The sequence below is a fragment of the Sus scrofa genome, chromosome 1 (assembly GCF_000003025.6).
Source record: "Sus scrofa isolate TJ Tabasco breed Duroc chromosome 1, Sscrofa11.1, whole genome shotgun sequence".
Lineage (NCBI taxonomy): Eukaryota > Metazoa > Chordata > Mammalia > Artiodactyla > Suidae > Sus > Sus scrofa.
In genome coordinates this window covers 133,314,113-133,341,801 of record NC_010443.5, presented here as the reverse complement: position 1 = coordinate 133,341,801, position 27,689 = coordinate 133,314,113, and the positions used below count along the sequence as shown (strand labels likewise).

At 37.6% G+C, this 27,689-nt stretch overlaps 1 protein-coding gene across 1 annotated transcript in view; it reads left to right on the top strand.

Moving 5' to 3' along the window:
• TMCO5A (transmembrane and coiled-coil domains 5A) overlaps positions 1-27,689 on the top strand; it is a 92,037-nt gene that overhangs the window by 41,895 nt on the left and 22,453 nt on the right. The window contains exon 4 of the mRNA XM_021084931.1: positions 27,637-27,674. Within this exon, the coding sequence (XP_020940590.1) occupies positions 27,637-27,674 (38 nt within the window). The remainder of the gene's footprint in view (positions 1-27,636; positions 27,675-27,689) is intronic.

The following is a 27,689-nucleotide window of genomic DNA, read 5'->3' as shown; positions in this document are numbered from 1 at the left end:
AGTTCATACAGCTCAATATAAAAACAAAAAACACTGCCATGAAACTAGAAATCAACTACAGGAAAAGGGATGAAAAAAAAAAAACTTACTACATGGAGACTAAACAACCTGCTACTAAAAAACCAATGGGCCAATGAGGAAATCAAGAAGGAAATTAAAAAATACCTTGAGACAAATGATAATGAAGACACAACCACTCAAAATCTACGGGATCACAAAAGCAGGGCTCAGAGGGAAATTCACAGCAACACAGGCCTTCTCAAAAAAGAAGAAAAATCTCAAATCAACAACTTAACTCACCACCGAAATGAATTAGAAAAAGAACAAACGAAACCTAAAGTCAGCAGAAGGAAGAAAATCATAAAGATCGCAGAGGAAATCAGTAAAATAGAGATTCAAAAAACAATTGAAGAAATCAATAAAATCAAGAGCTTGTTCTTTGAAAAGGTAAACAAAATTTACAAACCTTTGGCTAGACTCACCAAGAAGAGGAGAGAAAAAAATCCAAATAAACAAAATCAGAAATGAAAAAGGAGAAGTCACAACAGATACTATAGAAATACAAAAAACATGAGAGACTACTATGAACAATTGTATGCCAACAAATTTGACAATCTAGAAGAAATGGACAACTTTCTAGAGACTTACAGCCTGCCAAAACTGAATCAAGAAGAAATAGATCAGGAGTTCCCGTCGTGGCGCAGTGGTTAACGAATCCGACTAGGTACCATGAGGTTGCGGGTTCGGTCCCTGCCCTTGCTCAGTGGGTTAATGATCCAGGTTGCCCTGAGCTGTGGTGTAGGTTGCAGACACGGCTCAGATCCCGCGTTGCTGTGGCTCTGGCGTAGGCTGGCGACTACAGCTCTGATTCGACCCCTAGCCTGGGAACCTCCATATGCCGCTGGAGCGGCCCAAAGAAATAGCAAAAAGACAAAAAAAAAAAAAAAAAAAAAAAAAGAAGAAATAGATCAACTGAACAGACTGATCACTAGAAATGAAATTGAATATGTCATAAGAACACTCCCTACAAATAAAAGTCCAGGACCAGATGATTCACAGGTGAATTCTATCAAACATACAAAGAGGAACTTATACCCATCCTCCTTATACTTTTTCAAAAGGTTGAAGAAGGAGTTCCCGTCATGGCGCAGTGGTTAACGAATCCGACTAGGAACCATGAGGTTGAGGGTTCGGTCCCTGCCCTTGCTCAGTGGGTTAACGATCCGGCGTTGCCGTGAGCTGTGGTGTAGGTTGCAGACGCGGCTCGGATCCCACGTTGCTGTGGCTCTGGCGTAGGCCGGTGGCTACAGCTCCGATTCAACCCCTAGCCTGGGAACCTCCATATGCCGCGGGGAGCGGCCCAAGAAATAGCAACAACAACAACAACAAAAGACAAAAAGACCAAAAAAAAAAAAAAAAAAGGTTGAAGAAGAAGGAACACTCCCAAAGACATTCTATAATGCCACCATAACCCTAATGCCAAAACCAGACAGAGATACCACCAAAAAAAGAAAATTATAGGCCAATATCTTTGAGGAATATAGATGCAAAAATTCTCAACAAAATTTTAGGCATCTGAATCCAACAACATATAAAAAGAATCATACACCACGACCAGGTGGGATTCATCCTAGGTGCACAAGGATGGTTCAACTTACTCAAATCAATCAACGTCATACACCACATTAACAAAAGAAAAGTCAAAAACCACATGATCCACTCAATAGATGCAGAAAAAGCATTGGACAAAGTCCAACATCCATTCATGATCAAAACTCTTACCAAAGTGGGTATAGAGGGAACACACCTTAACATAAAGCCATTTACGACAAACCCACAGCAAATGTAATACTAATGGAGAAAAGCTGAAAGCCTTCCCACTAAAATCTGGAACAAGACAAGGATGCCCACTCTCACCACTGTTCTTCAACATAGACTGGAAGTCCTAGCCAAAGAAATCAGACAAACAAAAGAAATAAAAGGCATCCAAACAGAAAGAGAAGAGGTAAAACTGTCACTGTATGCAGATGACATGATACTATATATAGAAAACCCCAAGGACTCAACCCAAAAACTACTTGAACTGATCAACAAATTCAGCAAAGTAGCAGGATATAAGATTAACATTCAGAAATCAGTCACATTTCTGTATACTAACAATGAAATATTAGAAAAGGAATACAAAAATACCTTTTAAAATTGCACCCCAAAAAAATCAAATAGCTGGGAATACACCTGACTAAGGAGGTAAAGGACTTATATGCCAAGAATTATAAAACATTAATCAAGGAAATTAAAGAAGATGTAAAGAAATGGAAAGATATTCCAAGCTCCTGGGTTGGAAAAACTAAATGTAAAAATGGCCATACTACCCAAAGCAATCTACAGATTCAATGCAATCCCTATCAAATTACCCATGACATTTTTCACAGAACTACAACAAACAATCCAACAATTTCTATGGAACCACAAAAGACGCAGCATTGCCAAAGCAATCCTGAGGAACAAAAACCAAGCAAGGAGGCATAACTTTCCCAGCCCTCAGGCAATATTACAAAGCCACAGTCATCAAGACAGTGTCATACTGGTACCAAAACAGAGAGACAGACCAATGGAAGAGAACAGAGAACCCAGAAATAAACCCAGACACCTATGGTCAATTAATCTTTGACAAAGGAAGCAAGAACATAAAATGGGGAAAAGACAGTCTTTTCAGCAAATGGTGCTGGGAAACCTGGACAGCTGCATGCAAATCAATGAAACCAGAACACACCCTCACACCATGCACAAAGTAAACTTAAAATGGCTTAAAGACTTAAATATAAGACAAGACACTATCAAACTCCTGGAAGAGAACATAGGCAAAACATTCTCTGACATCAACCTTACAAATGTTTTCTCAGGTCAGTCTCCCAAAGCAACAGAAATCAGAGCAAAAATAAACCAATGGGACCTAATCAAAGTGACAAGCTTTGGCACAGCAAAGGAAACGAAAAATAAAACAAAAAGACAACTGACAGAATGAAAGAAAATAGTTTCAAATGATGCAACTGACAAGGGCTTAATATCTAGAATACACGAGCAACTTATACAACTCAACAGCAAAAAAGCCAACAACCCAATGGAAAAAGAGGCAAAAGACCTGAATAGACATTTCTCCAAGGAAGATGTACAGATGGCCAACAAGCACATGAAAAAAAAAAATACTCAGTATATCACTGATTATTACAGAAATTCAAATCAAAACTACCATGAGATACCACCTCACACCAGTCAGAATGACCATCATTCATAAGTCCGCAAACAACAAATGCTGGAGGGGGTGTGGAGAAAAGGGAACCCTCCTGCACTGTTGGTTTGAATGTAAATTGGTGCAGCCACTATGAAAAACCGTATGAAGTTCCTTTATAAACTAAAACTAGAGTTATATGAAAAACTGTATGAAGTTCCTTTATAAACTAAAAATAGAGTTATCATGTGCTCCAGCAATCCCACTCTTGGGCGTATAGCCAGAAAAGATGAAAACACTAATTCAAAAAGATACATGTATCCCAGGGTTCAGAGCAGCACTATTTTCAATAGCCAAGACATAGAAACAACCCAAGTGCCTATTAATATATGACTGGTTTAAGAAGATGTAGTGTGTGTGTGTGTGTGTGTGTGTGTATGTGTGTGTATGTACAAAGGAATATTGTAGGTGTGTGTATATATACACACACATATATATATATTTTAGATATATTCATATACACATACATATGCAGATAATACACACACACACACACACACACACACACAATGGAATACTCAGCCATAAAGAAAGAATGTAATATTGCCATTTGCAACAAAATATATGGACCCCGAGAATATCAAACTAAGTGAAGTCAGAGAAAGACAAATATTATATGATATCACTCACATGTGGAATCTAAAAAATAACACAAAGGAATCCATATAAGAAACAGACTTACAAACAGAAAACAAATTTATGGGAGTTCCCATTGTGGCTCAGTGGTTAACAAATCTGACTAGGAACTATGAGGTTGCAGGTTGGATCCCTGGCCCCACTCACTGGGTTAAGGATCCAGCATTGCAGTGAGCTGTGGTATAGGTCGCAGACATGGCTCGGATCCCATGTTGCTGTGGCTGTGGTGTATACAGCTTCAATTCGATCCCTAGTCTGGGAACCTCCATATGCCATGGGTGCAGCCCTAGAAAAGACAGAAAAAAAAAACAAAACAAAACAAATTTATGGTTACCAACAAGGAAAGGGAGGGGGGCAAGGGATAAATCAGGAGTATGGGATTATCAGATACAAACTACTTTAAATAAAATAGGCAACAAGGGTTTACTATATAACACAGGTAACTATATTCACTATCTCATAAAAACCTATAATGGAAAATAATATAAATATATATACATATGTAGATATAAAACTCAATCACTTTGCTGTAGTTCTGAAGCTAACAGAATATCATAAATCAACTCTATTGATTTTTTTTAAAAAAGAATCAAGGGGTCCTTATTGGCCCACAGATTTTATACTAGAGCCTCTGTAAAAATGAATTCTGTTGGAAAAATCTAATGAGTAAGGGAAGATCTAATTTTTCTATTTAATTGGAAAAACTACTAAATACTAAAGGTGAGCATCTCAGATCACTCTGCAGCTCAGTCTATTGTGGACAGAGGATAAAATTCAAGAATTCTAGTTCACATCCATGCTCTAGCTAGTTCATTATTTTGCTTTAGAAGGATTACTGGAAATTCCTAAGGTGTCCTTGATCTTACCTCACTGAGATCTCCTAGTTCATCCTGGCCTCTAGGCAGGGATTGCCCTTAAAGGCAAAACAAAAATAAGGCTAATCCTTGCAATTGTGAACAAAGTTGGTCAGTCATGTTTATACCGGCTCCACAAACCAATCTTCCGGATGTTATTCTCCAGCTTAATGGCCTCATCTTCAGAACTTTATGAGCTGCTGTAGTCCTATAGGCCTCAAAACAGTCTAACATTCTCAGTTAGAAATGGAGGACTTTGAAGGAAAATAAAAAGAAGGAGGGAAGATTTCCATAATTAAATATCCAAACAACTGACAACTAAGCAGTTTTGGCAATGGATGTACAAAGTTAAGTTTTAGGGGTATATATAACTATTAGCCTTTTTCTGTTATACTCTGTGACTATCAAAACAGTAGCTCCTTTGGACACTAATATATTGCTATACTGTAATTACCAGGAGAATAAGACTATGAATCACCAATATTCGATGTGCCTAAATAAATGAGTGTCTTCAGTTTCAAAAGACCAAGTCGGAGCCTAACCAACTATGTCTTCCACATCCCTTCCACGTTCCAAAACCATAGTTTAATTAGATTTATCCTATGGATAGATTTAATTAAACATCTTGACAAATCTAAGCCAAACGCCCGCTCTGATGCAGCTGTAATGCCATTCAGAGAGCTCCAAGTGCCCTCTTTCGGCCTGCAGGGAGAATTGCAATCTCCTTTATTGTCAAAAGAGACCTTTGGAAAAAGAATGTGTTTATGACAAAGCCCTTTACTTATGAGCAAACCACAATGATGACTAGACAAGTGGAAGTTGCCTCTAGTCAAAGCACTTCTGCTTTAAGAAAGCCTCATTAAAAGAGTTTCATTATACTTCCCTCTCAATTCTGGTTAGCAAACACTGCTCATTTTTAACCCTCAGTGGAACACAGGGTTTTAATAGCAATTCTTCAGGAAACACATGGTTCTATCTTATAAAGCTGCCTCTGAGGATAGTTTGTGGCCAGTAGTTATATGTCCACATCTTCTCTCTCAATTTAACATTTATTTCATCCTATCCAATACAGTATTTAGTTATTTACCAAATAGTTGTCAATTCCTTGAGGAAAAGTAAACTTTTCGGTAGCTTTCCTTCTAGGACTTTTGGAACTTCAACACAGCAATAAGGACCCAACAGTATTAAGTTTTTCAAAGGCAAGAAGAGAAACTCAAATTTTATGGTTCCCCTCCTAGGTTTCTGCCTTTAAAAATTCCACAGAAAATGTAGTGTGATGTTAATTGCAACCCTAAGTCTTTTGGCAAAAAGCTTGCAGAGCTGGCAACAAATTTAAACTTACCAGCTCAACATCAAACCTTATAACATACTGTCATAGGAAATGCAGCCTTTGTTTGAAAGATATCCTTAATCAATCTTAAGGTATCTTGAGCCGTATCATAAACAAAATATTTTCTCAGGCAATATTCATATCAACTTCACCATTCTGATTAGTGCTACAGCTGAGTACGGTGGACCGTGTGTTGGAGATGTTTCCTTGACAGATTACAGTGAAAAATTTTAATGTGATACATACCTTAGGTGATATAACAACTTTATTGAATGTGGCTTTCTGAAATTCCAAAGGACAAAGTTGGCTGTATATTCCATATATAGCCTAAATCACATATCACAATATAAGGTCACAATGGCCACCTATGTGACCAAATTAAGTTTTATCAGCAGTTATCTCAAAAGAAATCTGAAGATGTACTGGGTGCACTTTGATCACAGAGGGCCATTTTTGGTCATGAATTAGCATTCACCAAGTACCTACCAGATCCAGGGCAATTTGGCAACTATTTGCCTGGAAGGGCTAGAAAGGCAACAGATGCTGCCAAGGACCATGGTCCCCAACTAAGCAGGCTCAGTTCCCTTAACTAATTAGCTGAGTAGCCAACATTTACAGAAAGTAGTTGAAACACAAGTCCAAGTAAAGATATCTAGTATAAATGAACAGAATGAAACCTACTTTAGCAAGATGGTAATAGATCACACTTAAGTCTATTTGATATCTGGATAGAAAAAGTATAAGAAAAAATAATGAATATTTTGAATGATTATTTGTTGGAAGGGGTATACAGAAGGTAGAAATCACCTTTCCCTAGTCCATGAAGTAACTAAAATACAAACATTACTTTCAATTAGAGCTGTGATGAAGGATCAAAAGAAAAATGTCAATGGATTAAAAAAAGAACAATGTCAGATACCAAAAGAACAAATATCTTTGCTATAAATAAACAATTTGACAAGTAAATTAAAAATCTAAAATTTTATCTTTTTTAACTAATACTTGAGGAACTGATAACACACTTGAAGAAATGTGACATGGTAATACAATCTAAGGAGACAAAATTAGTGGAGATTTTATAAATTTAATTTTTAAAACCTCAATAGATAAGAAACAGAGAGATTTGTAAATGGAGACTATTAGTCTTTAAGGCAATGAGCAACTTCCATTTTTAAGTCATAGCCCTAAAGCGTATCATTAATAAAAACAACTTCACTGCAGTTGATAAAATTTTGATATGAATGTGTATACAAATATAGATCTGTATGTATAAATGTGTATAAACACACACACACAATCACAAAACATAGTTGCTTGGAGAAATATTCAAATCAAGAGACAAACCCATAAATCTCTTGCAGAAACTCTGTGTTAGCATTTCCCCTAAACACATATTCCACAAAGAAAATACAGTATTAAATATGATATATTTATTAACATTTCCAAGATTGTTTCGGGTTTACAAATTTTCTCTCTGGGCTAAAGAATTCTGTGATTGATCATCATGCATAACCATTTAGTTAAGCAGAAAAAGAGGTTTTGTGAAAAATAAGTTCAGTCCAATGGCTATATTGTCAACAAAGTTAAGAACATCTGCTGCTGCTGGGTCATCCACTGCTCTGTGAAAATAGAAGAGGCAAAGGTGGAAGTCTGACCTTATGGTAGTGATATGTATGTATGTATGTATCTATCATTTTAGATCTAATTCAGAACATTATCAGTCCAGAGTTCATAACTTTTTTTGTTATACTATGGACTCCTTTGACAATCTGGTGAGATCTGTGTATACTTTCTGAAAGTAACACTTTTAAACATATGTAATAAAATATATTTTGTAACAAAGAAACCAATTATATTTAAATATAATAAAACATTTTAAAATATAAAAGTATTATAAAATAATACAGGTCCTTTAATTTATTAAACATCAATATCTAGCAGTGGACTTAAAAACTATCATAATTTCAAAGTAGTGATGAATATAAGTGACATTTTGAGGTATCTTCAACAATTATAATATATACATATGCTATAATAATATCTGCTATATCTTTTCATGAAAAATTCATAAGTATTGATAAGACTAATATAATTTTTCCCCATCTATGCTCATAGACTTCTATATCTTAAAAATGGGAGCCTTATATAGGCTAGTAGTACTTATACACAGATCTTTAATATCTGAGTTGGGTAAGACAATAGTAATATTTTTTTTCTGTTTAGGGATGAAATGTTTATCTATATTCTCTCCTATGTTACTAGTGCAACTAACATAAATCTTTACAATGCTAACCTTAAACAGAAAAAGCAGTGCTTTATGTTATACATTTTAAGATTATTAATGGAATTGTCAAGGGCAGTTAGGAAATCACCAAATTATTTCTAGATCTCATGACAAAGAGGGAGAACATCAGAGAATTAAATGACAAAGAGGTAACAGAAATGGGGATTGAACATATCTATATACTTTAGTAGAATAGCAAAGGCCTAAATTCAATGGTGATTAAAACGTGGTCTGGAGATTTTATACACAATGGTGTTCATTAACCACTGTTTCCAAATGTTCTTTTATGGCTACAGCTCTGGGATTGAACAGCATGCTCTACAGAGCTATATGTAGATAGGGTTTGGAAACATCAAATAGAAGTTCAAGGAGCTTGACTTCAGAATAAGAGAATGAGGTAGGGTCAGGATGGTGACGGTATGGATCAGAGTTAAAGATGAGAAGATTTTTACAGATTTTTTTTCTCCATAGAAGACAGACAGATAGCCCAAAAGCACATGAAAAGGTGCTCGACATCACTCAACATCTCAATTATTAGAGAAATGCAAACCAAAACTACAATGAGGTATCACCTCCCACCAGTCAGAATGGCCATTGTCAAAAATTCCACAAACTATAAATGCTGGAGAGGGTGTGTAGAAAAGGGAACCCTTCTAAACTCTTGGTGGAAATGCATACATGTACAGTATGGAGGTTCTTTAAAAAAACTAAATATAGAACTATGATGAACAGTATGGAGGTTCTTTAAAAAAACTAAATATAGAACTGTGATATGAGCCACTAATCCCATTCCTGGGCATATATTTGAAGAAAACCATAATTTGAAAAGATACATGCACCCCAGTGTTCACTGAAGCACTATTTACAATGGCCAAGACATGGAAGCACTCTAAATGCCCATCAACAGAGGACTGGATAAAGAAGATGTGGTACATATATAGAATAGAATATTACTCAGCCATAAAAATGAATGAAATAATGCTATTTACAGCAACATGTATGGAGCTAGAAATTATCATACTAAGTGAAGTAAGTCAGATAAAGACAAATATCATATGAGATCACTAATATATGGAATCTAATAAAAATGATAAAATAGAACTTACGAAACAGCACAAAGATTTTGAAACCAAACTTATGGTTACCAAAAGGGAAACGTTTTAGGGGGATACATTAGGGGGTTGGGATTGACAAATACACATTACTATATAGAAAATAGATGGGTAACAAGGACCTAGTGTACAGCACAGGGAAATTTACTCAACACAATGTAATAAGCTATATGGGAAAAGACTCTGAAAATGAATGGATATATGTGTATATAGGTATAAACATAACTGATTTACCTTGCTATATGCCCAAAATTAACACAACTTTGTAAGTCAACTATATTCCAATAAAATTTTTAAAAGTTTTTTAAAAGGGATAAGAAAAAATGAGGTTTGAAAGCCTGAAACAAAATGAAGTTTCCCATTTCCCAGACACCAAATCTACCCCTCACAGTGGCATTTGAGCCTTTATAATATATCCCTGACCTCCAAGCTAAACTATTTACTATTTGCTAAACTTGTTGGTTCACCTTCCCATCAACATACTATATCTTTCATAATGTTTTTCTCTTCATCTCTACTTATGAAAATCTCACTCATTCTTTAAGATAAGCTCAAATGTAAATTCATTGAAGTCTTTTCTAATGAACACTCTCTAATTACAATTCATCTCTACTTCTCTGCAGTGGCTTTTCATCATTCTACCACATAAGATCTTTCATTGGGTTGGTTATGTAAATGACTGATTAGAATGACCAGATCTTTACAGCAAAAATTCTTAAGTTCTTTATGTTTTATGTTCTCTGTAGCATGTCAGTATCATGCCTAGAATAGTTGGGGGGTTGTTTTGTTTTGTTTTTTGTTTTTTGTTTTTTTTTTTTTTTGCTTTTTAGGGCCATACCTGCGGCATTTGGAGGTTTCCAGGCTGGAAGTCAAATAGGAGCTACAGCTGCCAGCCACAGCCACAGCCACAGCAACATGGGATCCAAGCCTCATCTGTGACCTACACCTAATGGTCAGGAGCAACATGATTTCCATGAATGGTACAAAATCGTTGGATTTGATTCGTGTTGATGAGATAATATATTTTTAATTTAATTTAATTTTTTTTTTTTTTTTTTTTTTTTTTTTGCTTTTTAGGGCCATACCTGCAGTACCTGGAGGTCCAGGGGTCCAACTGGAGCTACAGCTGCTGACCTTCACCACAGCCATGGCAACTCTGGATCTGACCCGCCTCTGCAACCTACACCACAGCTCACAGCAATGCTGGATCCTTAGCCCACTGAGCGAGGCTAGGGATCAAACCCGCAACCTCATGGTTCCCAGTTGGATTCATTTCTGCTGCGCCACAACGGGAACTCCTAGAATAGTTCTTAATAAATGTTTATAGGAGTTTATGTCGTGGCACAGCAGAAACAAATTCGACCAGGAACCATGAGGTTGCAGGTTCAATCCCTGGCCTCACTCAGTGGGTTAAGGTTCCAGCATTGCTGTGAGCTGTGGTGTAGGTTGCAGAGGCGGGTCAGATCCAGAGTTGCCATGGCTGTGGTGAAGGTCAGCAGCTGTAGCTCCAGTTGGACCCCTGAACCTCCATGTACTGCAGGTATGGCCCTAAAAAGCAAAAAAAAAAAAAAATTAAATTAAATTAAAAATATATTATCTCATCAACACGAACCAAATCCCACGATTTTGTACCATTCATGGAAATCATGTTGCTCCTGACCATTAGAAATGCCCAGAATGTAGATGTAATTATCTATTCATTAGATATAGTTCCACTCATAAACTACTTTGCTGGTTTTTAATGGTAACTAAACCAAAGTCCAGAACAAATTGTACTTATTACTAAAAATTACAGAGTCCAAAAAATAAGGTGGACTTCTTAACACCCAGTCCACCAATCTAAAATATATTAAGAAGATAAGACAACAGGAATACTAAAATATATTAAGAAGATAAGACAACAGCAATTCTGAGTTAAAGGTCATAAATCTCACTATATTAAATTTAGCTCTGGGGGGGTTATTTCATTTTGTTTTTAGTAACTACAAATTTAAACAAAATGGTAAATGATATGCCACAGGAAGTACTGGGACAGTCCTGAACTTCAAGGTAAATAACATCAGTGAGTAAGCTGTAAAGACTTGAGGATGGCAGAGGAGGCAATGTGTGGTAGGAGCTGCAGAAAGTTCAGCGGAAAGGAGAGAAGAGGCTGACCTATGTCTCCCTGATGTGTCCCATCCTCACTTTAGTTCTTCCAGCTCCTCAAACCAAAAGCCTTAGTGTCATCTCCAGCTCTCCTTTTTCTCACCTCCTCATGCAGTGATCCATCAGAAAATCCCACGAGCTCTACCTTCAACATGCAGCCAGAATTTGACCATTTCTCACTATCTCCACTGTCATCTCTGTCTAGATTCTTGCAATACCCACCTAAATACTCTCCACTTCTGCCTTTGCAGTCCACTCTCAACCCAGCAATCTGGGTAATCCTGCTAAAATGTCTGTGAGATCACATCGGCTCTCTGCTCAAAGTTCTCCAGTGGCTGTCCATCAGCTTCAAGGTAAGTGGCTGTCCATCAGCCTACAAGGCCTACATGACCAATCCTCACGTCCACTCCCCACCAACCATCATGTTCACTCATTCAATTCCAGCCACACTGGCTTTCTCTCTAACCCCTCTAATACAGATCCACACTGCCTCTAGGCCTTTGAACTTACTCTCCTGGGAAAAGAAAAAGCCACAGACTAGTTCAAAAGTCCGTTCTCAGTGAAACCTTCCCTGGTTACCTATCTAAATTGATCTCCCCTTCCCCTTTTGATTCATCTGCCCTGCCTGTGCTTTTTAAATTCTTTTTGGGTCCTAGCACTGAATATTTTATTTATGTAGCTTGCTTATAATATGATGCCCAAATAAAACATAAGCTTAGTAAGGGAGTTTTCCTTTTTAATTCTTTTTTGATCACTGATATATGCTTAGTGCTTGGAATACTGACTGATGGATAGTCAGTGCTGAACAAATATTTGTTGAGTCAACTAATGAATAAAAGCACAAATCACACTTTGCTCTTAATAGGTTCTCAACATATTAAGTCTTGCACTCACCTGAAGGGAAAACTTTACCCAAACTCTAAAATCACTTAAAACTAAACAAATTTCTAAAAGGTAATTAAGACATTTTCTTTTAGAGACAAATTACACAATTTCCTACTGACACAAGAACCCTCTACTTGATCACTGGAATTTATTAAGCACACCAAACTCATGGATTGCACATTAGAGGGCGGGTGAGAGTGTATGAAAGTGTGTGTGTGTGTGTGTGTGCATGCGCGTGTGCCCACTTGTGTACGCGTGTGCATGCATAAGCACAAAAAAAAAGGTACAAAAGAGATGTGTCTGGAGAGAGATTAACGTCCTTCAGAATTAAAGACTGGAAAAGGCATGATTGGTAGGCACCAAATTATCTGGTTGCTGAGAAGCCAGAATAAAGAGTCATGAAGAGTTTTGCCATGTAGCAGAGAACTCTACCCAATGTTCTGTGATAATCTATGTGGGAAAAGAATCTGAAAGAGAATGAATATGTGTACATGCATAACTGAATCACTTTGTTGGACAGCAGAAATTATCACAACATTGTAAATCAACTACATTTCAACAAAACTTCAAAAAATGAAGAAAAAAAGAGTTTTGCCAAAACTAGAATAGGAACTAAAGAAATCTCTAGGCAGGACAGAAGCTACTATCTGAAACTCAGAAGTTATCCTGAGCCTTTGGAACTTTGGGTATGATTCTTACTCTAAAATCAGCTCCACAATGTTTCATAATATTCATTTCAGAAATTCTCCATAAATTTCAGGCATCTTTATAACCCAAACCTAATGGAAGTATGCTAAGAACAAATGGTACCTAGAACCTAGAAAATAATATACATTATAAATATTACTAGTAACCAGTATTGAATAGAACTTTATAGCTCACAAGCATCTTAATGTATATTTTTGAAGTATATGAACTATATTTATATATTTTACCTCCCCTTCAATTTTTATTGCTCACTTTATTTTTATCTTCCCTGATCATGAATTTCATCTATTTTATATATCTCTATTTAAATCATATATGAAACAAGGTAAAAAGAACAAGCGAGGTAAACATAGTGGGTGTGTGTGCACCAAATTTCTTTATTCATATTTTGCAGGTAAAGACTGAAACTCAGAGCGTCTAAGTGAATATGTAAAAGGCCACATACATTACTAAATTACAGAGCTGAGATGTATATGGAGATGGTTTGACCCATGCTCTGTCTACCAAACCATACCTCTTTACTGTGATATGCCATCCAAGATAGGGTGATGCTTTGTCCAAAAACACAATCTAGTATAAAATACCACCTTGTATTGTGATTTTTTTTGTACAAGGCTGTCCCTCCAGCTGCAGTATGAACTCTTCATGTTTTCATATGTGAATGTGAAGACCAGCCTCTCTGCACTTAAACCTGTGATGAACCCAGTGCCTGGTTACAGTGGTGTTCATCTCGGCGAACAGCATCACCATATGAATGCATCACACTCAACCTCTCTACCTATACTCTGCCCATTCTCTAATCCTCATGCAAGTTCCACTCACCTGCACATTCAACTACTGCCCAAAGGAATCTGTAGGACATAAATTTAGAAATTTGGGGCTATCTTATCCCCATGCAGTACTGGCATATAACGGATAATCAGTAAGAGTAGCAGAATGGCTTAAAATGCTTGAAATGTTTAAAATGAGATCTATGGATTGGAACACTGACATTTTTATTATTCCTAGCACTTGCGGCATTCCATTCATAATACCACTCCTAGCAAGATCTGATCTATAATGACATCATGAAACTCTTTTTAAAATCTGTATGTATCAGAATGTTTTGGAGTTCCTGTCGTGGCTCAGTGGTTAACGAATCCGACTAGGAACCACGAGGTTGCGGGTTCCATCCCTGGCCTTGCTCAGTGGGTTAAGGATCCAGCATTGCTGTGAGCTGTGGTGTAGGTGGCAGATGCGGCTTGGATCCCACGTTGCTGTGGCTCTGGCATAGGCCGGCAGCTACAGCTCTGACTGGACCCCTAGCCTGGGAACCTCTATATGCCATGGGAATAGCCCAAGAAATGGCAAAAAGACCAAAAAAATAAAATAAAATAAAATAAAATAAAATAAAATAAAATAAAATAAAATAAAATAAAATAAAACCTATATGCATCAGAATGTTTTCCACCACAACCATTCAGGCAAAGTGAGGGAAGCTCGAAGAAAACCTCTCAGAGGACTTGACATGCAGCCACTGGAGTTTGGAGGACACAGAGCCTGGAGGCTGACTCCAGTCTGAAGAGTCCAAATGTGTGAAGCTGGCAGGAACTGCTGCCTTTTGTGGCCAAGGAGAAAGGAGGGCTGTTGTTGGAGATGTCTGTATGGGACAAAAGATCCAAATGTTTCCTTTGAGCAAATGGATGCCAGGGAAAGTAGCAGGACTTAAGTTACCATAAAAGGACCATACCCAAGTAGTCACCCTCCAGGGCTAAGTGATTCCAACAGAAAGAACTGGAATCAGGGTCAGCGAGAAGGTACATCTACTTTACCAGGGAACAATGCTATAAGGGGTCTCTAAGGAACCCCCTTAAAAAATATCCCATATGCCATCTAGAAGGCTACAGAGCCATATGACGAATATACTAATTAACCTTACTCTTTCTTTTCCTCTCCCTCACCTCATTGTGACCTCGAGAAGTGAGCAGGATAAAGTAGAGAATATAGAAAGCAAAAATACACCACTTGTCCCTTCCCAACTCAGGTTTCCAAGCTTGTATCAGGCTGGGAGTTATGGGGTGGAGATAAGGAGAAGATCTTTAAATTGAAAGAGAGATTGAATATTTGATATTCCAAATATTGGGCTTTCAAGATGAGTACTCTTTCTGTGCATTGTGCTGCTTACTCATGGTGACTTCATGTTTTCATATATACCTATTATACAGTATATTCATCAGTTTACACAGCAGAGAGCACAGGAGCTCTGGCCAAAGAGGCAGAGAGACTTGGGACAAGTAGCTTAACCTCTCTAAGCTTCAGTATTCTCACATACAGAAAGTAAATAGCAACAACACAAGATGATCAGGTTGTGGTGACAGATGTGAACCAGTAGAAAATTCATGCATGTGACCAATATTTACTGAGTATATACTGTATTAGCTTCTCAGGGATCCCTTTACAAAGTACTGCAATCTCAGTGGCTTATAACAACAGAAATGTGTTGCCTCACAGTTCTGGGGGCCAGAAGTCTGGAATCAAGCTCTCAGTAGGGCTCTATCCTCCGAAGGTATGAGGGAAGGCTCCTAGCTTATCCTAGGACCTTGCCTTGGAGCAGCATAACTCTAGTCTTCACATGGTACTCTCCCTATGTGCATGTCTGTGCCCAAACTGTGTGCACCAACACGCAGTTAGGGGCCTTCCCTTCTCCAGTATAACCTCATCTTAACTAATTATACCAACAACAACCCTATCTCTAATTAAGCTCACGTTCTGAGGTACAGAGTATTAGAACATAAACAAATGAGTTTTTAGGGTAGGTAATTCAACCCATAATATCTATTATGTGCCAGACACATCTAGGCACTGGCAGCACAGCAGTTAGTAGACAGTACTTGGAGTACTCATGTTCCAGCTGGGGAAAGTTGCATAATAAATGTACGAAGAAAGAAACAAAATAATTACAAGTAGACCTAAGAGCTCTGAAGAAAGTAAAACAATGAATTAGAGCATTGGTCCTCAAACATTTTGGTCTCAGAACCCCCGAATGTTCTGTGTATGTGGGCTATATATCTGTCAATATTTACCATAGTAGAAATATATTCGATTTTCCCATTGTTCTAAGTTCAAAACATTGGTGACATGTGTTGAATGCTTCATGTGGAAACACCAAATTGATTATTTTAAAAAACTAAATAAATCAATGCTCCCCCAATGTAAAATTTGGTATCAGTATTTATAACTCAAAATATATGATTTTTACACCATCATGGAATGTTGGTTCAAGTGATCACTCAAAAATCGTGCCTGGAGTTCCCATCATGGCACAGCAGAAATTAATCCGATTAGGAACCATGAGGTTGCGGGTTCAATCCCTGGCCTCACTCAGTGGGTTAAGGATCAAGCGTTGCCATGAGCTGTGGTGTAGGTCACAGATGCGGCTCAGATCCGACATTGCTGTGGCTGTGGTGTAGGCCAGCAGCTGTAGCTCCGATTAGACCCCTAGCCCAGGACCCCTCATATGCCGTGGGTGAGGCCCTAAAAAGAAAAAATCATGCCTAGCTGAATCATAGTTAGCCAAATATCAATCAGTGTGTCCCTTTTGGTAGTAATTTATTGCCACTTACCTCTGAATCCACGGTTCTCAGCCTTGCTGCACCTAAGAACCACCTGGAGAACTTAAAAAATTTTGATGACTCAACGCTACACTAAACCATTTCAGTCAGAATGTTTGGATGTGTGTTCTCTGGATATCATTGTTAATTTCCATATTCCACACACAGATAATTAAGTATGCTACAGCAGCTCTGGAGAATCAAAACCAAACACAAATGGTATACAGGCAATTGCAAGCCAGAATTAAGAATCATTGCTCTATTCTAGGGGAATACGAACTCCAGTAGGCACAGATTAGCAAAATCAACTTCTCTCACCATATTCTGAGAGTCCCCAACCTGACCTTGTTCTACTCCATTGACTCATTCTGATCCAACATGAATATGAACTAGAATATGTACATTATATTAATTCCACCTGTATAGAAACAGTCAAGTGATTTCAGTGCTGGAAGGAAAAGTTCAGCTCTTGCTACCTTGGAAAATGCCCAACAAACTGTCCTGCAAAAAGGCTGAAATGTCAAATGATGTTGCTTCCTACAAAACTGAATTAGAGCATGACCTCAAATGTTAATATATTCAGATTTTTCCTCTGCCCTTAGAAGGTTAAATATTCACAACAGTCATAAAATCTACACTGCCCTCTCCTCCCAGGACTTCTGAGGCTGCCGTAACAAATTACAAAATAAGAAAAAGTGAAGAAAGCTATAGCTTAAGAAAAAGTAAGACTTCATAAAGTCGCAGCTAAACAGAGAAACGTGTCACTGACACCATGTTAATATCTCGTAGCTGTGCCATGCTATACAACTTATAAAACTCTTCTGCATCTGTCAGTTGATTTGTTCCTCACAATTGTATTTGGTGACTATAACTGATATTTCTATTTTCTATAGAAGGAAATCAAAATTACAAGAGGTTAAATGACTCATCCAATGTTAACAGCACAGATAAGACCTAATTCAGGTCTTACTCAGGAAACCTTGAGTCCTTTCAATTGTCTTTCCCTATATGTGGGAATGCATCAACATTTCTTGAACATGTTTGCTGTTAGATATTATCCACAATAAAAATTCCCTTCCCAAAACAAATAAACACAAAATATATTTTTAAATTTTATCTACATATTATGCCATTCATATCTCAAAAAGGATAAATTCACTTGCTAAAATAGCATTTTTCATCAAAGACTCCTGGGGATTCTCTCCTCTTTATTTTTATTATCAATGGCTTAAAACCCAGAGTTGCACAGTAGGGCCAGTTTGAGGCAGATTTTTCTTAAGTGCTAGATAGAATTTTTTAAAAAATATATTTTTCTAGTATTATCTCCAAAGTAAATCAAATAACCATGAAAAGTTTAACCAACAAACATGAATGCAATCATTCCCTAGTAGACAATTCTGAGTCAAATGAAGGGGCACATAGTTAAATTAGAGAAGAAAGCACTCTCCAATATTTCACCTAAAAATCAGATCTGACAAACAATGTCATGGTAACCCACTTTGAGAAAAGTGATGAATATGAAATTCAGTCAATGCCCCATATTTAAGTAAAACATCTGTGGTTCTTTGAAATCATAATAATAAAACATTCTCTTTAGCTGTGTTCTTGTGTAGAGGCTGAGAGAGGGAATAACCCTCAGAATAAAAAGATGGCAGGGACACCCTCTCCTTTCATATTATCCCCCCAAATTGAAGCCAATTGTTATAGAATCAAGCAGCCAAATGAAAACTGGACAGGATAAGTGACCAAGGGCAACACAAAAACAGATGCTTTGGCGAGAAGGCAACCTATAAATGCTCGTTTCCCAGGATTTTGATAGCAGGAGTATTTATCTTATTGAAAGCAGAGTCTAATTGAATAAAAGAGTTTTTAAAATAGTAGGCCATTAATTAGGCGTCATGGAGTGAAGCACTGATTCGTAATGCATGAGGCTGCTGGGAGCCACAGGCTGTACTCATCGATTCTGTCAGGGTGCCAGGGAAATGAGAGAGCTGAATGTTTTGCCTCTTCTGGAAACCTACCTGATACATTTGGAAGCGGCTTCCCCATGCATTGCCTCTGCTCAAATCATCCCATAATTACTCTGGCACTGTAAGCTGCGAACTTGGCGGGCTCTGAGAGATATCAGATGTTTTTCTCATGCTTGCTGAACCTCTCTTAGACAAATTTTGCATTGTTTTTTGTGTCAGTTTTATCGTGAAACATCGTGTTGCCATCTGGGAAGAAAAACAACATGGTAGAGGAGCAGCTGGTGAATGGCAATGGCCAAATAAACATTGGCAGGCACCCGCCATTAGGTGAGATAAGAGGGATGGGCGGCCGCCAACACTGGCGATCCCTCACCACTGGAACATCTTTCACTGTCCCCTTCTCTCTTATCTTCATTCAAATGCATGGCAATTTTCCATTCAGAGACTCAAGCTCTGCAAGTGTCAAGTGTTGGGCTTTCCCTGCTCTGTCCTGGAGGAACAAACTAGATCTATAAATTGTTCCAGCAATTGAATTTCTCTCCCAAACAAGACAATGGGCTCCTTGAAGCAATGGGCAAGCTTCTGATGCCTTAACAGAAGGGCTCCTGTTAGGAATGAGAAGATAACAAGAACCTTATACCAAGCTTTTCAACCCATTTGATGGCCTTTATTTTGATCACACCCAACAGCATCAGTATTTGTGACTTTCAAACCCTTAAATCTTTTAAAGGCTATAAGTATGGTAAACGAACATAAATAACACTATCATGCCTTTGGGAGGAGAGCAGCAAGGGGAAGTTACACCTGATTACCCCATGCTTTCTTGTTTCTAAGATAAATTTTTTCCATTGCAACATTTCTAAAATTGATATCTATAGAATAGATGTCTTAAAAAAGTATCTGACAATCTCCAGACAGCAGAATAAGTTGTGAAGTAGCAATAGTCATCATTGTCTGTATATATGCAAACTGGTAAACATTCAAAGGTGAACATTCAGCCAGTCACCTCAGTTGTGTTATTCTTTTGTTGGAACCAACATGGTTGAATTTTCAACTTAAATTTGGATTCTAAGTTTGTCTTAAAATATCTTCAAAACATTATTGTTATCTAGCATTATTTTTTATGTGTTTACAGATATTTGTTTCACAGAGGCAACATGATCAGAGGTGACAGAAATTGTTGAATCATTCAAAATATCTCAAAAATTTTTAAGTTAATAGAGATTGAAATGATAAGCACACGTCATGATAAGACCCACTCTCAAGCTAGGCAAACCTTTCAACTGACTTTCAATATATAATTCAATCATATATACTCAATAAATATTATACTCAATATATTACATAGTCAATATATTACATAGTCAATATATTATATGGTCAATATATTCTATCATTATATAATTTAATATACATTATAATCAATATATTATTCAATATGTTATATTCAATATATAATTAAAGGAAAATTTATATATATAAAATATAATTGGAATTTCCGTCAGGGCTCAGTCGACTAGTATCCCTGAGGACATGGGTTTGATACCTGGCCTTGCTCAGTGGGTTAAGGATCTGGCATTGCTGTGAACTGTATGTAGGTCACAGACGCAGCTCAGATCCCACAGTGTGCCTGTGGTGTAGGCTGGCAGCTGCAGCTCCGATTGGATCCCTAGCCTGGGAACTTCCGTGTGCCACATGTGCAGCTCTAAAAAGCAAAAATACGAGTTCCCGTCGTGGCGCAGTGGTTAACGAATCCGACTGGGAACCACGAGGTTGCGGGTTCGGTCCCTGCCCTTGCTCAGTGGGTTAACGATCCGGCGTTGCCGTGAGCTGTGGTGTAGGTTGCAGACGTGGTCAGATCCTGCGTTGCTGTGGCTCTGGCGTAGGCTGGTGGCTGCAGCTCTGATTCTACCCCTAGCCTGGGAACCTCCATATGCTGCGGGAGCGGCCCAAGAAATAGCAAAAAGACAAAAAAAAAAAAAAAAAGGCAAAAATAAATATATAAATACATATATACACACACACACACGTATGTATATAAACACATATATAATTGACCTAGATTTTATAATATTATTTTCTCTTAATTGAATACACACTCAATATAGCCTTTGTGGAATATATGTAAATGTTAAATACTGAATATATATTTTTTCAGACCTATTAATTTAACCAAAAATGAAATGGAAACGCAAACAAAACCCTGGAACTATTAATAAGATTACACTATACAGTCTAAAAAGGATGAGGTTACAAGTAAGAAGAGCGGTGTACCACCATGTCATTCCTAAAGGCCAGTGGCTGAGACCCTTTGAATGCTGGAGAATAAAAGACTTAAACACAAATTTTGTTTGTGATAGTTATTAAAATGGTATGAAATTATGTGCATCACTGATTGTTTTAAAAATCATACATAAAACCTATGTACAGTTAAGAGATTGTTTCTTCTACCGCCAAAAAAGGAAAAACTGATGGTGATATAGGAAATGTGCTAACTTCCAGAACTGCTGAGAATTGCCTAATTCATCCCTTTGCTTTAAAAAGATCCTAAAGTCCCACAGCTCACTTGCAAGAGAACTCAAACTAGAACTGTGAACTAAGCAGGAGGACATAAAAGGGAGTGCAGGAAAGCACGAAATGACATGCCTTAACCTAAGGGACAGGCCAAATTAGGACCAGCCAGGTTAGAACAAGTTCTCTTTAAAAACCCCTGCTACTAGTTCAATCATCATTTATACAGCTATGATTAAACACTATCAAGAAGATTGCTGGAACTATCCAAGAGAACACAAAGCATAAAGTAAACTTCCTAAAAGTCTATTTAGGCTTTTTTCAGTATTATTCATGAGAAAAATCAGTTCCTCTGAATGTCTCAAATAACATAATTTATGAGTAGCCACAATCTTTTATATCCGTCCTTTTTCTATCTGTCAGGTACGTGTACAACAATTATTATCCCGATTTGAGTTCCAGTGAGATTAACTGAATTAGTCTCTCATTATATTGTTAATTCAGAAATTCTGAGATCGTAATCCATTAGTCTATAATCCTTAATCCATAAACTCAATAAGATTTTTGCCTACAGACCACTCTTAATCAACATTTAAAAGAAATTTCATCCTAGTGGTATCAGGGAAATACTTTCTAAAGTAAATCCATCATCAAAAAAAAAAAAGGAAAGAAAGAAACTGCATGTAAATCAACCATATTTTAATTAATTAATTAAGGAATTTGTGTGTGTGTGTCTTTTTAGGGCCACACCCAGGAACATATGGAGGTTCCCAGGCTAGGGGTTGAATCAGAGCTACAGCTGCCAGACTATGCCACAGCCACAGGAACACCAGATCTGAGCCACATCTGCAACCTACCCCACAGCTCACAGCAACAGCAGATCCTTAACCCACTAAGTGAGGCCAGGGATCAAACCTTCGCCTTCATGGATGCTAGTCAACTTCGTTTCCACTGAGCCACATGGGAAATCCAATTATGGAATTTTTCTAAAAGGGAAAAAGAAACTGCAAATACTTCCTCTTCTCCTTCTTAAGCATCTACTACGTATATAACACTCAATGGACTCTTTAGTGATGCCAAGAAAGGTCATTCATGGCCCCATTTTACAAATGAAGAAATTGAAGCCTAGAAATGGTCAATAACTTGCCCAAGGATAAGTAGCTTGAAAAATCCAGAAAATCTGTGTCTAAAACCTATGACCTTAATTACTACACTATGATACAAGGTGTTCAATAATTAAGTACCAAATTAGGAGCATAAAACTGATATTGTGACTTTAAAGTCAGTTAAAGTAGTTCAGGTAGGCTGGAAAATAAATAGGGCCTTGAAGGATAAATAAGTTTGGTAAAGGTAGATTTTGTCAGAGTCAGCAAATAAACAAATAACAGCAATAAAGAGCAACTACTGGACAACCAAGAAAGAAAAATCAGAAGGGAATAGCTGGAATTTTGTAGAAAGATCACAGGAGAAGAATTGAAATTGGAATTACATGCGGGCCAAGGCAGTGCAAATCAATTTGTAAACGATGTATGTCCCTTTGGAAGGCTTCCAGGGAGACACAGCGGAGTGGACAGGAAGTAGCCCGCTCTTGATGAGTAAGTCAGTGCCTTCCTGAGAAGGGTAATAGCCTCACCATTCAGGGGCCCAAATGACAGAATGCAAGAAGGCGACAGAGCTAATATGATCACTGCATTATAAATTAGAGCATTTAACCACATGGATATTTTTCACCCCAAAAGACAGGATCTTGTCACTTAACAAGATCAATGAAGAAAGCAGCATATCCCTGGCCACAGAGAATCACACAGAGCTGTGGTAGTATCTGTGCATTGTTGAGTGAGACGGTTTGGGCACAGCCACAAGTTCATCTTCTACCCCAACAGAAGGTCCCTGTTAACAGAATTTCATAAAAATGGAATAAAATGCAATCATTAAGTAACCCCAAACTCTGAGAATGCAACAATAGAGCCATGTAAGTTAAAGCTCAGGCTTTGAAGAGCCCAGATTTGTGATGTCTAGGCTAAGAAAATCTTGGCATGTCAACCTTAGCAAAAGGGGCAATTTCAAGAAATTTGGTTTCCATCACAAGTAGAAACCAAAACACCTCTAACATTGCATACTTACAGACAAACTCAGGCCTGAGGTGGGGGTGGAAGAGGAATAATTGCCAGGTGGCCGGGAGTCCTTGCCACAAAGTAGGCATAGGTGGGAATCCTAAAGACTACAAAATCTGTTTAAATATGGAATGTAATTTATTCTGACCTCTAAACGGACCACTTGGAACAATGTCAAGTACTTTAGATCCTCAGAGTGGGAGCCTAAACTCAGGAAAGCAAATGCAAGGAACCAAGAAGTATTGGACCTGACAATGAACTCCTTAAAAAATGGGATAATAGTTTATCTATATTTGAATTTCCAGTACCAAGAATGATGCCCAGAAAATAGAGTTTAATAAACATTTGATGGCTAAGCAGAGGCATGATGTCCATTCTAAGATTCTGTGACTACAGTAGACAGGAAATAAGCCTCACCCTGGGATAAAATGGACATCACTGAGGCGATATCTTCTGAGAAAGAAAGAGGGCCCCTTTTTCAAGGAACTTTTCCAACAGCCTCATGGAAGGCTCAAATGTGACCATCAGAGGGTCATTTCTCAGTGTAAGGAACTGCTCTCTCTCGTAAAAGATTTGCCCTGGAAGCCAAGCTCGTGAATTACAGTACTAACATCTAACTGATGTGGCTCTCTGAAGCACAAGTGGCATCAACATTCTAACTTGGAGATAAAAGTACATGAGGACCAAAAAAAAAGAATTTGCAAAACTGAAACTACTCACTTAACAGTTTGCTCTAAGGAGTTCCCTGGTGGCCTAGTGGTTAAGGATCCTGGGTTGTCACTGCTATGGCTCATGTCACTGCTATGGCACGGGTTCAATCTCTGGCCCTGGAAGTTCTGCATGCCATGGGTGAGGACAAAAAGGAACAAAAAAACCCACATACACACAATTTGCTTTGAGCTCCAAATAGGGAAGACCACATCTTTTGTAACATAAGTCACTGCCATATTTTATAGGGGTAGCAATGTTTAGATTCTCTGGTGTTATGACCCCCTTTCTTATTCTCTTCTTTCTTTTAATCCCTCTTAACCTCAGCTCCAGGACAGCCCAGGTATGCAGGCTGCCTCTTCTAGGTGAAAATATGCTCTGTCATAGTAGGTAAAATTCCTGGCTCCAGGCCTTTCTATGCCTTTTCATTCAATCTACTTGCCATTTATTTGCCCTACTAAATATCAAAACATATTATGTAGCTACAATAACTAAAATGCTCTGGGCCTGGCATAAAAAAAAAAAAAGACAGAACAAAGTCAATAAATGGCTGGCTGAGAAACAGAAAGCAGTGTTTATTGCAATTTATATATTGCAAATCTGATAAATCAGTTTCAATAATATATTTTATTATAATATTTAGTTATCCTATTTGGCTTTTCAATCTTTTAGTTCTGGTTTATTTAAAGATAAGTGTAAAATATAAACCATAAAAAATAAAAAAAGCAATTTTATAGACTCTCTGGCTCTTTAAGCTTTAAAGACAGATAAGAAATTATAGAAACCATTAAATTTAGCAACATATACTTTGTTTTTATATCAGGAAACATCTCAAACATTTAAAAATTAAAAATTAAATTGTTTTTGGTCTTTTTGGCTTTTTAGGGCCACACCTGTGACATTTGGTGGTTTCCAGGCTAGGGGTGGAATCAGAGCTACAGCTGCCGGCCTACGCCACAGCCACAGCAACACAGGATCCAAGCCGCATCTGTGACCTACACCACAGCTCACAGCAACACCAGATCTTTAACCCACTGAGTGAGGCCAGGGATCGAGCCTACGTTCTCATGGATGCTAGTTGGATTCGCTAACTACTAAGCCAGGAAAGGAACTCCTAAAAACTAAATCTGAAAATATATAGGACATCTAATTTTTTTGGTAGCAGAACTTTAATTTTCCTTTGGGCAAACCATGCTCCCTCTTAGTCTGTTTGGGTCAGTGCCTACCTAATCCCTCCAAAAATGGATGATCAAGGTAAATACGGCTAATCCCACATTCCATATCCCTGAATACAACCTGTTTCAAAAATGGGCACATGGTCATGTCCACCCAGTGAGAGTCACTTCAAAAGACTGTACTAGAAGGACTGAGAAAGAGAATCTTCCTTCACTGGGGAGACTGAGAAGCTGAATCTCTGCATGGTCATTTTACCACCAAGAGAAAAGATCTATTTGAGTTAGGTCAATCCAGAGGATTTCGGATCTGGGAGATGGACAGATTCTGAGTCTGGATGATGCTAGTAAGTCCCTGAACTCAGCTCTACCCAAAGGCAATTCTCTGGAACCTTCAGTTAGCCTATACACTCCCATTTTTGTTAAGTTAGTTTGATATGGCTTTCTGCATCTTGTAACCAGAAAGCATTAAAACTCAAAGCAAGGAGGGGAAAACCTAATATCCATTGTGTAAAGGTAGTAATCTCCTGCCTATATAAATTATTCATATAAATTAAGCATGTTACATCATCAAAAAATACGCAATTTAATAAGAGGATAAAGTGGCTAATAAACATGAAAATTTTTAAATGCACTATATTAATAATCAAATAGATATATCCTTCTCTATTTGAAGACCTGCAGTGAGAATGGGAAGGGCAAGGCACAGAGCTCATTCATATTCTAGAGGCTCATAACTCTGAGTGAAGGAGTTTCTCTGTATATTACCTGAGCATCTTTTGCTGCATTCACTTATGTTGACTCTCATCTTGGTAAGCGCAAATCATTAATCTTAGCTTTGTTCTCTGGAGCAATGAAAATCACATCATGGGAGAATCAGGGCTTTATTATCAGGTAGATCAGAGTTCAAATCTCTGAACCTCTGTTTCCTCAATTGTAAAATGGAGATCAAGATGCCTATCTCTCAGACAAGTAAAAATTATCCTAGGTGTAAAACACCTAAGTATACACAGCAGACTCTTGGTGAATGTAATGCTCTATATTCTCTTATCCTGAGGGCTAAGCACACTATCTAGAACATAAGAAGTCAAAAATATTTCTTGAAAGAGTGAATTTTTTTCTCAAACAGCTGTGACTCCACCTCTGAAAATAATAATCCACACTAGTTTCCCCATGATATCTTTAAGAATGCTGTGAGAGAATGTGAGATGCTCTTCAGAATTTAAATGGTACATGATATTTCAGCCTTACTCTGAATTCCTAATCTACAAAAGGGAAAAGAAATTTTATTAGTCCAACTAATGTTTCTCTTGAACCCAGTTCCTCTCAGTGATCACTTCTTCATAACTGCTTATAAACCATATATTGAGTAGTCGAGAATTATACTTACGATAACATCAAAATTACTGGGCTACAGTTTTCAAAATCCTTTTCCTTTCCTATTTCTTCCTTCCTTCCTTCCTTCCTTCCTTCTTCTTTCTTTTTCTTTCTTTCTTTCTTTCTTTCTTTCTTTCTTTCTTTCTTTCTTTCTTTCTTTCTTTTCTTTTCTTTTCTTTTCTTTTCTTTTCTTTTCTTTTCTTTTCTTTTCTTTTCTTTTCTTTTCTTTCCTTCCTTCCTTCCTTCCTTCCTTCCTTCCTTCCTTCCTTCCTTCCTTCCTTTCTTTCTTTCTTTCTTTCTTTCTTTCTTTCTTTCTTTCTTTCTTTCTTTCTTTCTTTCTTTCTTTCTTTCTTTCTTTCTTTCTTTCTTTCTTTCTTTCTTTCTTTCTTTCTTTCCCTTTTGCCTTTTTTTAGGACCGCACCTGCAGGATATGGAGGTTCCCAGGCTAGGGGTTGAATCAGAGCTGTAGCAGCCATAGCAATGCTGCGACCTACCCCACAGCTCATAGCAACACCAGATCTGTAACCTACTGAGCAAGGCCAGGGATCGAACCCACGTCCTCGTGGATACTAGTCAGGTTCATTAACCACTGAACCACAATGGGAATTCCCTATTTTTTTCTTTATTTGATTTTTTTGTCATTTTCTAGTAAACTCTCAGTAAATTTATAAGAAAAAAAGTGAAACAATGACAAAAAAGCACTCTTAGTAATGATCAAAATGTAATCAGAAATCATATTCATTGGTTTTTTTGCATCCTGCGATGTTAATGTTTCAGGGTCTAAAGATCTGAACTTACTTAAAGCCCACTGGTGCTCTCTGTGTCCCCCAACTCCCTTATAATTAGATTCTATTTTCATATTTTCAGTTCTGCTCTTTACAGGAAGGAGATCAGATACTCAGAGCCAAGAGAAGCATGATGTGATTTTTACTTTTTCTGTTAACTGTTCAGGTTGCAATCATCCCTCGGGACTCCTTTCAGGATGACTGGTAAGCTTCTCACTC